General features: G+C 38.5%; 1 protein-coding gene and 1 pseudogene across 1 annotated transcript; one reads left to right on the forward strand and one right to left on the reverse strand.

The window, feature by feature from the left end:
• Positions 1–1111: 1111 nt before the first annotated feature.
• Positions 1112–4997, reverse strand: LOC136468895 (uncharacterized; annotated as a pseudogene).
• A 2241-nt stretch (positions 4998–7238) lies between these two features.
• On the forward strand, positions 7239–11389 carry LOC136468905 (uncharacterized). The gene is made up of 4 exons (XM_066467309.1): positions 7239–9217; positions 9340–10379; positions 10452–10539; positions 10610–11389. The coding sequence occupies exons 1-4, from the start codon at positions 7670–7672 to the stop codon at positions 11387–11389; spliced, it is 3456 nt and encodes a 1151-aa protein (XP_066323406.1). The 5' UTR covers positions 7239–7669.
• Positions 11390–11855: the final 466 nt, after the last annotated feature.

The raw sequence follows: 11855 nt of genomic DNA on the forward strand, positions 1-11855 counted from the left end.
CAACAATCATCCTGCAGTCGTTTTGTTTGATTCTAGATCATCTCATCCATTCATAAGTCAAACATTTGCAAGAAAGTATGAACAAAAGATATTTGAATTGGAATGTGCTTATCGAATAAGTTCAGCTAGGGCTGATCTGTTAACTAATTAGATAATCCAGGGGGCACCACAAGGGCAAAGGGTTTTTGTGGCGAAAATTTTCATCACAAAAGCTTATTTTTTCGCCACAAACAAGCCTTTGTGGCGAATTTTTAAATCGCCACTAGTCGCCACAAATACTCGCCTCACAGATACTCTAGTGATGAATTTTTGTTCCCCGCAAATGACCATACTCATTAGTGACAAATTGTACTGTCACTAGTAACGGGACCATTTGTGGCTCATTCGTTGTCACAAAAACATATGCATTAGTGGCAAAAAATGATGCCACTCATAATGTTTTTAGTGGTGATAATAGTTGCCACAACTATACAGAATCTATGGCAATATAATTGTCACAATTACCATTATAAAAGTGACAAATTTTGTGGTCACTAAAGACTACATATTAGTGATAGAAGTTTCGCCATTACTTGAGTTTGTCGTGTCGATGCTTGTTCTCACTATTAAATTATAATTGTGTCTAATTGTTTACCACAATATGTATGGGAAAAAGTGGTAACTTGTTAACACAAATACTTTTCATTTGTGATGCAAACTAATCCTCACATGTAAACTACGGTGGCAAACCTTTGTCACAAAAAATTATCTTTTTGTGAGAACTGACAAGACAAAATGTATCAATAGTTTCATCACAAAAAAGCATAGCATTTGTAGGAAAATATTAGTCTGGACAAGTTTTGTCACAAGATAAGTTTCAATTGTGTGAAACACATTAGATGTTGTGGCGACCAAGTTATCATTATTATCCTTGTTGTAGTGACAAAAATAGCTCAACAAATGTACATTATAGCAATATGATTATTTCAAATCTGCACCAATAATATTTATTTCAATAATTCAAATTTGGCATTAAGCATTACATAAAACTAAGAACACTCAAACCTCAAAATAACTCTCTTGACACTACTTTAAAGTCTCACAATAATTATTCAACTAAAGTGTTTAAACTCTAAGATGCTGGAGGCTGTGAGGCACCAATGCGTGCAATTAATGCAGCCATTTGATGATCAAGTTGTTCCCTCACTAGGCGAGCAACTTCTCCACTCTGTGTTTGACGCAAAGAACTCATCTCATCACGTTGGGATTGCTGCTCTTCTTGCAGTTGTGCATTTGTTTCGACCACCGTGGAAACTTGGCCTTCCAAAGCTTGTGCTCGTTGCTCAGCAGCCTCAGCACGTTGCTCAGCAGCATCTGCACGTGCTCGAGCTGCAGCTTCACGCTGTTCTGAAGCCTCAATTTGCACCTGCAATCTGATTCTTTCCTCAGCCACTCGGTTTACAGCACGAATGCCAACACCACGTGAATGGTTTGGCTTTCGACCAAGAACTAGTGCGAAGTGCTCCACTATTGGCACGGGCGCAGAAGAAATCTTTTCTTGATGTATCCCAGCAGCTTCATGTAGTTTGGTCTGCAAAGCATGAAAACAAACTAATTAAGAACCCATATATTATACAGCAGGCAAAAACGTTCATGTAAGTAAATTAGACATTATTGTCTACAACATCCTCTAGAATAGTCTGAAGCACCGGATCAAATCTCGGTATGATGAAAACTATGCAAGATGATAAGGGTATGATTGGTTTGTTGCATATATGCCAGCTAGGCTCACGGGATTCAAGTTAGCTGATTAGTTGGTTGTATGGCTCCACAGGCCTAGTTCTGTTCATGCAAAAACTCTCTTAGCCTAGCTCTCGAGATACAGGGATTTTAGGTGTTTCTTCAGAGCCTGGCTCGCCAGATGCGAACAGTTACTAGGTAAGGACATTATTAGCATATTTTAAGTGATATTAATGTACTTCAAACAATATTAAGCATGAGTAAGATAAATTAAGAGCAATAAAAAATGGTTGCATATAACAAATACTACCGTGATTGTGTTTACTTGCCTAATTTCTCGTTCAAGCAAACAAACATCATCTCAGCTCGACCCTCTACTGGATGCAAGCAACGAAACATGGTAGTGTTGTATTTACCCAAGCTATCCCCCGAGGGGCCTGCTCCCAGATACGAACACAACCAATCACACTCTAAGCGGCCAAAGAACACTAGCGTAGGATAGTGTAACATCCAAATGTTCTCAGAGTTGATACTGTTCAAAAAAATCTACAAACATGTTATCTAATAATTGAAAATTGCAGACAAATTAAATAATATATGAAATTTACAAACAGCTTAATAAAACGATATTGTTCATGATTAGAGATACTGCAAACTTTTCGTAGTGCCTAGACTTTTCAACTCATTAAATGAACAATACAGAGACTACATTGCAGAGATAATAACCATGAAAGAGTCATACATAATTATACTACCATACTTTTTCATACAAAAAACACACCACTTCCACCTAATCCTAGTTCAAAAGGTAGGATACAGATTGACAAATGTGAAACCCAAAGATGCCATCAAGAAGGGAAGTAATATGGTCATACCATTATTTCTTCACCTATTGGAATGGACCATGTCCCATCAGCCTTTTGATATGTAGCCTTCCAAACTTGCATAGCAGTAGGCCATTCACCAGTTTCTGGGTGTCGCTGCATTAGAATAACAAAAGCATATATTCACTAATACAGAACGATGTGTAATAGAAAAAAATCTGCCTAGTAACTATTTTCCTCACCAGATCGTAAGCGATTTGAGCAATTGATCTAGTTCCTACTTTGGACCCCATCTCTTGCTTTCCTCTGTTGATAGAGTTTTGGTTGCTCCTTTTCTGGTTTACAAATTGCATAAATGTATCATTAACAATTATGCAGCACTGTAATTTAGGACCTGAGTTGTATGTACCTGAAAATCATCATCCGTCCACAAATTCCTTATCAACCATTGCCAACCTTCTGGTGAGACATGTTGTGGCCTTGGCTTGTTGTTTCGGTAAGCTTGAAGTAGACGGTAACGCCGATTATTATATTGACTCTCTACTTGTCTCATGGCACAATCTTTATCTTCTTCTGAAAGCTCAGGAAACTTTTGCTGTACAGCAAAGATATATTGTAATAACTGGCCACTGAATGCAATGATAACCTATGCATGCCAAATATATTCATTTCATATGAAAAGTAGGTCACCTTTAGTTTTCTCCAAATAGATGTAGTAGTACCAGGATAAAACTTATCCATGTCCCTCCACTTCTTCACTTGGAGTGGTACAGTTCTTACAAGAACTGTTATCTCACTTTTAAATAAACTAGCATGTTCTCCACACACTTTTGCAAACTCTTTAGGGAACTTTATATCAATATGCTTTCCTTTTGCTCTTCTCTTGCGAAGTTGATTGTTAATTGTAAGTTTTCTTCCACTCTTAGCAAGGCCTAGTTAATTTAGGGAAAAGAACAAGGGTAATTAAATGTAATGTTTGTACTCTATAGTGTCAAGAATCAAATTTTAGATTAGTATAACATGTTGTGACATGCTAAATGTAGCACTTGTTATTATGTCGTATAAAGAAATAAATGTAGATCAACATAACAGTACCTAGCTAAATCAGCGAAATAAACAATGGTGTAAAGAAGCAAGTTTCAGATTAGCAAAACACCTTCAGTGTTGTGTGTTGCAGCATTTATTTGATTATTTTCATCCATTGCCACATCTAAATCAAATTGATCACGTTCATTGTCAGTTCGAGAGCCACGTGAACGTAACCTGGTTGTTATTTCACCTGTAGAAACAAAAATAGGCATTTTGTAAATTTTACATAACTAAATACAACAGAAATGGCTATCTTTTATTGTACCATCAGCACACGAAGTAATGCAAGTGAACACAGTTGCAAGTAATATAACTAGGATTTTTGACATCGGCATGAACACAAACCCCATGTGTTTGTTCATAGTAGCTCTCGTTCAGATGTATGAACAAGTAATGGTGCATTCAATTAAACAAGAAGTCAAGAACTTGCATGTTCTCATGGAGATTATTAATGGAATCGCTATCAGTACTAATAAGTCGAGTTGCTGATAACTAGAAGACACATCATATGAACTTAACAAAAGATCATGTAAGTTTTCTTATACACTAGAAGCAATATAGAAACATTATATTACAAACGAGGCTGCAGAAAATTGTAGCTTTCCTAATTTCCTTTGATGCAACATGCTACAATACATCAGAATTTTTACGCAAAGAAATATTTGGTGGTGCTGAATGTATAAAACAAACCTATACCAGAGGTCAATTGGTCCCTTGGATCTTTGGATAAAGCAGAGGCAAGCTCATCAAATTCCGTATCCATTTCAGCAACTGTTCGTTGAGGCACCCGTGGCGGCACCCGTGGAGCCATTTTCCCTGCAAAACAACAACGGAATTGATGGAGAAACATAGCCATCAAATTAATGGATATTTTACCAAAAGAAACAATCTGACGAAAAAAATAATTTGAGACATATACAAAGGATGGAAACAATCTGTCAAAAAATAATTTGAGAAATATAAAGTTGGACTGGGCTGGAGGCATGGGTGTCGTAGGTTGGTGTCCAGTACAAATATGGTATGGATGTGATGCATATTCATAGATCGAAATCAAGATATCAGTATGGCAGTTGTGCAAGCCGCAGTGGCGGCGGCCGTGGCGGTGGCCGCCGTGGCGACGGTGGCCGTGGCGATGGCGGCACTGGCCGCGGGCATGGCGGCCGTGGTGGCGGCGCCGGCGGCCACGACGAACTGGATCGGAGGCCGGGGATTTTCCGCATCGGCATCATGGATCCGTGGGGTATCGCATCTTCTTGCCATGGCCGTGGCCGTGGCGATGGCAGCACTGGCCGCGGGCACGGCGGCCGTGGTGGCGGCGGCGGCGGCGGCCACGACGAACTGGATCCGTGGGGTGGCCGGAGGCATCTGGGCGTGCGCGATACATGGCCTTGGCTTTGACACAGGATAGGAGTAATCATTGGGGGCTAATAATGACGATGCTGGCTGGACGGAGGAAGACTTGGCAAAAAAAAACTAGTAGTAGTACGCAGTGCACCTTTGTGGGTCGCCTGTTTCTCCGTGTTTCTCCCCGTCAGTTGGCTTTGATTGTTTGGTAGATCCGTAGATGATGGAAAGGACTCCATGTATGTATATATATATACTTGATGTCCAATGCAATATGGCGGGAGTAAAAAAAAATTCACGGATTAATTGGAGGGAAAGGTGAATGGATATTTGGAGGGAACAATTTTTCACCAATTATAATTATTAAGCGGAAAAGAGAGCGCTTGGTTTGAAAAAAACGATAAACAAGGCCAATAATATTTCTACTAGAGATATAATGTGAAAAAATATAAACAAGGTCCATAATATTTCTACTAGAAATTATAATTTTTAATACCAAATTTATTTTAATGTGTGTTTATTGGGAAAAAAAATTGTTATTTTTTAGATAGAATAAAATTCGACTTCAAATCTCTTCGAATAAGACGCATCACTTGACAATTAAACAAGGTCCATATAACTAAATTTCAACAAATAAAAAGACATATGTGGCTACAAATTATACATAGAGGGGGTCAGTCAAAGATATTCAATATGGGTGTGTTCGGTTAGCCAATTAAGCCTGGTTAGCTCAAGCCTGGCTTCAACAATACAAGATGAACTTGTTTGGTTGCATGACCTAGCTTAGTCAGTATAAGAAATGTTATGTTTTTGTTGGTTGCTTTATCTTGTAGCGGGAGGTGAGGCAAGCGGATAAAAGGGCTAGCTCGGGCCTAGCTTCACAAAAACGGCCAAACATGAGCCCAACAGGGCGACCAAACATGTCAAAAATTGTTAACTAGAGCTTGCATATATAAGAGTTGGGGACCAAACCAAACAAGTTGAATTGAGACTCATCTGTTTAGGTTCTTATGGTGGAACCTGGCGAGCCGTGTTAGTCACGATGTAGTTGCTCCTATTTTTCTGAATTTATTCCAGTGTGGTGATTAATTTGGACGAGTGTGCGTGTATGCGTATATAACAAATGTCATTAAACAAGTTAGGATTAAAGTATGAGTATATAACAAATAAAGTGTTAAACTAATAATTAAATATATAAAAATCATAAACAAATGATTATTTAGATCATAGATTAAATATTTATAAAAAATAATATAGAATATCATAGTTTTCTACTCACAATATCATGCCAAATATCAACATTCGAACCATATTAGTTTTGTTTTGGCAAACATTTTGTTTGCAAATAACTAACTCATATTTCGATGACTAATAAAGCAAATTTTGGTGCTTTATTAATTATTAAATCTTTGTAAAATACAAAATCAAGTCCTTAACAAGTAACCAGGCTGCCTGCCATATTCATCGGCATTAATGTTCACCACAAAAATAGAAAGAAAAAGAAAATAGAGCGAAAACCTCATACATTTTTTGACCCAGATCTGGTAGCCCACGAATCTGAACTCAATACTCAATGGCTACCGCTTAAACCCTAAACAGCCCCCAAATTGCTATGGCCGCCGCCCGTTGATCCATTTGCTTCTTGTCACCGATCCACTGGTGCAGAGCTGAGATGCTGATGTCCAACACCTCTGCCGTCAGGTAATACTTTTGATCAAAATACAAGTTGTCCGCACTATCATTCCTGTTTCCATCTAAAGCCTCTCCCCTTTCAAGACCGTACAACGTGGTTCCAAGTTCCCTGATATACAGTCTTCATAATGCTGGAAACTATGCCTTGCCTCCTTCTCAACTTCTCTTACATAACTAGAATCTGAAATCTCACTAGCAAATATACTCTGGGAAGAATTAGGCTCCCAGCTCCTGAACAAAAATGAAGACATGTCCCTTTCTGATGGAACACTTGATGAAGAAATGAGACCTGATATACTGTTGACAGGTACAGCATATTCTGTCCAGTCAATGTATGGAATCCCATTTGAGGAATCAAAGTCACCGTCTACTCCATCTTGTTCTTTCACAGGACGAGGAACTGGCTCAGGCACAGCAATTTCACTTGCAAACTGCGTTATCCTGTCAAGCCTCTCCTGTGCAATAATGCTGTTCATAGAATAGACACACCACCATATCCTTAGAACTGAATTGATGAAATCTTGGATCCAAATATATAAATATATGTTAGATCTGAAAACGAACCTGTTTAGCATCTCAGTGTAGCTCAAAAAAAGGTACCTTTGTAAGTAGACAGTAACAACGTGGTGCAGAAACCAAGAAACGACTTGGCTTATAGGAAGTAGGGTTTAAGGGTAAAACTGCACCTAGTATACCAGGTGCCTTTTGAACTATTTCCTGAACATACAAACAAACACCATATAATGGCGCATTGTCTGATACCTGGTTCATAAACAACAATATTAAAAACATCAAACAAGAGATGTAATAAGACTCACAAACCTGTAGGTAGGAAAATGCAATATCAAAATAATCTAGATACTAACATCCAGGAATTATAAAATGGAAGATTCTTCTTAATGCAATGATACTGCGTATTCAAGAAAAAAATGGAAGATTCTTCTTAATGCAATAACTTGACAAACTGTAGTTTTGTAAACAATTCATTCCTCAATGACAGGATGGTTGTGGACAAAAGTTGGATGGACATATCCAATAGGAGGCTTCCCCGATACGAAGAAGGAGCTAAAAAATTTATTGAGTTTGCTTTTTCTGGCTGCAGTGCGGACAAGCTCCTTCGATGTCCTTGTAGAATCTGCAAAAACAATTACTTTGCTGATCAGATATCTATAATGGAGCATCTCATGCTGAATGGAATATGGAAAGAGTATAGAGTATGGGATCATCATGGAGAGAGTGTGTCAGATTCAGAAGACAGTGACGACAACATGGAAGATCATGATGACTATGGTCTGCGTGAGATGGTGAATGATTTTGGAAATGCTGTGAATAACAACTTGGGATCATTTGATGGTTCATCACCTTGCTTGCAGGATGACACGACCGCATCTACAGGTCCTACTGAAGAAGCTAGCAAATTTTATAGACTTCTTGAAGAGGCAGACAATGAGCTGTACCCAGAATGCAGTACCTTCTCTACACTATCGTTCATTGTGCAAATGATGAACATCAAGTGCCTATATGATTTGAGTGGAAATGCAATGGATGCTCTATTTACTCTGTTTTGGAAGGTACTTCCTACCAAGAATAAGGCTCCAAAGTCATTCAACGATGCTAAGAAAGTCATGTCAGATTTGGGATTGGATTACAAGCGTATAGACACATGCCCAAATGATTGCATTCTGTACAGAGGTGATTATGCTAAAGCTGAGTCATGTCCAGTGTGCAAGCTTTCTAGGTGGAAAAGTGATGACCAGAACAATGCATCCAAATCACGAAGGCGAAGAGTTCGAAAGGTTGCACAGAAGGTGCTGCACTATTTCCCATTGATACCAAGATTGAAAAGGATGTATATGTGTTCCAAAACTGCAACTAATATGCGTTGGCACAAAGAGGAGCTAGTTGATGATGGATATTTGAGACACCCGGCAGATTCAAAGGAATGGAAGGATTTTGACAAAAATTTCCCATCATTTGCATCAGATGCGCGCAGTGTTAGGCTTGGGCTTGCTAGTGACGGATTCAATCCTTTTGGACATATGAGCACATCATACAGCATATGGCCCGTTGTTATTGTGATGTATAACCTACCTCCTTGGATGTGCATGAAAGATCCTTATATGATAACTTCAATGCTCATTCCTGGCCCTAAAGCACCTGGCAACGACATTGATGTATATCTACAGCCATTAATTGATGAGCTGATTGAGTTGTGGGGTGGGGTGGAGGCCTATGATGCTTCGATGAAGCGTAAATTCACACTAAAAGCTGCATTGCTCTGGACAATTAATGACTTCCCTGCTTTAGGGAATTTATCAGGAATGTCCACAAAGGGAAAATATGCATGTCCATCCTGTCATACCGACACTTGCTACCAATGGCTAGCCAATGGAAGAAAAGGTTGCTACATGGGACACAGGAGATTCCTACCAGCAAGACATAGTTGGAGGAACAATACTACTTCTTTTAATGGCCAAAGGGAAAGGAGATGTGCTCCAAAACCATTATCAGGCGCTGAAGTTCTTTCACAATACGAAAAGTTTACTCAGGTACACATACAAAAAGATTTAAGTCTATGCAGCTTTCTTTTTGTAAATAAATATGATACGAGTTATGATATTTTGATGTAATTTCAAAGGTGTTACATTGCTATCATTATGCTGCCATTCAGGTTATATTTGGGAAATCTGACAAGAAAAGGAAACGTTCCAGCACAGTGTATGGTGTTTGGAAGAAAAAGAGTATATTTTTTCAACTCCCTTATTGGAGCAAATTGACACTAAGACATAACCTAGATGTCATGCACATTGAAAAGAATGTTGGTGAAAGTTTGGCGGGTACCTTGCTTGGACAGGAGGGGAAGACAAAGGATAACATTAATTCTCGATTTGATATGGAAATCATGGGAATACAACCAAAACTTCATGCGACTCCCACAGATGATGGAAAATTTTTATTTCACAATGCACCTTATACACTTTTTGGACCTAAAAGGAAAGCATTTTGTGAGTTCTTGACAAAAATCAAAGTCCCAGATGGTTATTCTGCAAAGGTATCTAATTATGTAGATGCAATAAATGTTAAAATATCAGGGATGAAGTGCCATGATTACCATGTGTTTCTGCATAGATACCTTCCACTATCTATTCGCGGCATGCTTCCGGCTGATATTTGTCTTCCAATAATTGAGCTATGCAACTTTTTTCGAGAAATTTGCTCAAAAGTGTTAGATGTGGAGATCCTTAAAAGGCTTCATTCTTCAATTGCTATTACTCTTTGCAAATTAGAAAAGATATTTCCTCCATCCATGTTTGATGTAATGATGCATCTACCAATCCATTTAGCTCAACAAGCAATGATAGGTGGTCCTGTGCAATATCGATGGATGTATCCCATCGAGAGATTCTTGCGCAGACTAAAGTCATTTGTAAAAAACAAAGCTCGTCCAGAGGGAGCAATTGCTGAGGCTGTAGTGTTACAGGAATGTGTGACTCTTTGTTCTATGTACTTGCATGGAATTGAGACAAGAATCAACAGGCCAAGCCGTAATGATGACAGTGGTGATAACAATAGCAACACACAGCTCCAGATTTTTGCCAAAATTGGAAGACGGCTTATTGGGAATAGATATTGTCAGATGGAGATGAATGAATTGAACAAAGCACAAGCCTACGTTCTAAAAAACTGTGAAGAGGCTTCTCCATATACAGGGTAAGCCACTCCTAAGATGTTCATTCAACAGTGGACCTCCAATTTTGTAACATCTATTCTCCTATGCCACAGCATTCACAAGGAATATTTAAGGACACAGAGCACCAAAAATGTAGACAAGCGGCATGAGAAAGAGTTCTTTCAGTGGTTCAAGAACCATGTAAGTATAAGGATGTATTTATTACATTATTTCTTTAGGGTAGCTTCATTAACTACTGTGCTTCATGTAGATATCAACTATGTATTCCAAAGGAGATCCTTCTATTTCTGATGAATTGTTTGATCTAGCAAGAGGACCCGATACTAGAGTGACACATTTCTCAAGTTATATGGTCAATGGATGGAGATTTAACACAAGGGACAGAGACGCCCTATTTCAAGCACAAAACAGTGGAGTATTTGTCAAGGGCGATGAAGGAACTGGAAACAAAGATTACTTTGGTGTCTTGACAGATATTGTGGAGCTTTTATATGGGACTCATAAGGTTGTTCTTTTTAAATGTGAATGGTGGGATGTACATACAACAAGGGGAGTTAAAGAAGATAAGTATGGGTTCATAATGATAAATACTACTCGCAGGCTGTCAACAGATGAGCCATATGTTTTGGCTTCGCAAGCAGAGCAAGTATATTATGTGAATGATACTCAAGATCCAAAATGGTATGTCGTGGTAAAGACTAAACCTCGTGATTATTTTGACACTCCTCCCACTGATGAAGAAGATGCCACTACTAAATCAAGTAAATCCAGTCCTGAAGCTTGCCAAGAAAATGAAGTAATAACTGTGCCGAATCCAAATACAATAGAAGATGATGACACAAGTATATTGGACACACCTCAAGTTGAAGCGGAAGCTGAAGGTATGCCTGTGGCTGTGGAAGGTAATCCGATACTCCATTACGAGGGTGACGTTCAGGATGAAGATGAGCAACAAGAATCTGAAAGTGATGACAGCGAAGGTGGTGAGTACATGGATTCAGATGACGAAGACAGTGAATCGGAAGAATAAATAGATAACGACTAGCAAATAACTGATAATGAAACTGAAATTTGTAAAGGGAATATATATATTAGATGCAGCTTCATCTCCTTGGTCACTTGCTTTACAAACACTACACAGTAGTGTCAAACAAATAAGCATTTAGGATATCATGGTCACTCTGGCATTTTCAGCTATGTTTTATTTCCTAATACTTATCAGTTTTCCAAGCCTCTGGTAATATGATATATATTCATGGTCACTAATTTTACTTCCGTTCTGGATCCCTACAAGACAAACTTGTGTCTTTTTGTTCCCACAACCAAATTAACTGGTACATAAAGTCACTAAAACCTAAGATAATAGAGGTCTAATTTGTACTTCAATTACAGAATTACAACATAATATACTAGTATTATGTAACTAAACATAACTAAGGCATTTCCCATATGCAATGACCAAGCTTCAAGTGCCCAATCAATGCCAATTAAACATC

Source organism: Miscanthus floridulus, chromosome 1 (genome assembly GCF_019320115.1).
Source record: "Miscanthus floridulus cultivar M001 chromosome 1, ASM1932011v1, whole genome shotgun sequence".
NCBI lineage: Eukaryota > Viridiplantae > Streptophyta > Magnoliopsida > Poales > Poaceae > Miscanthus > Miscanthus floridulus.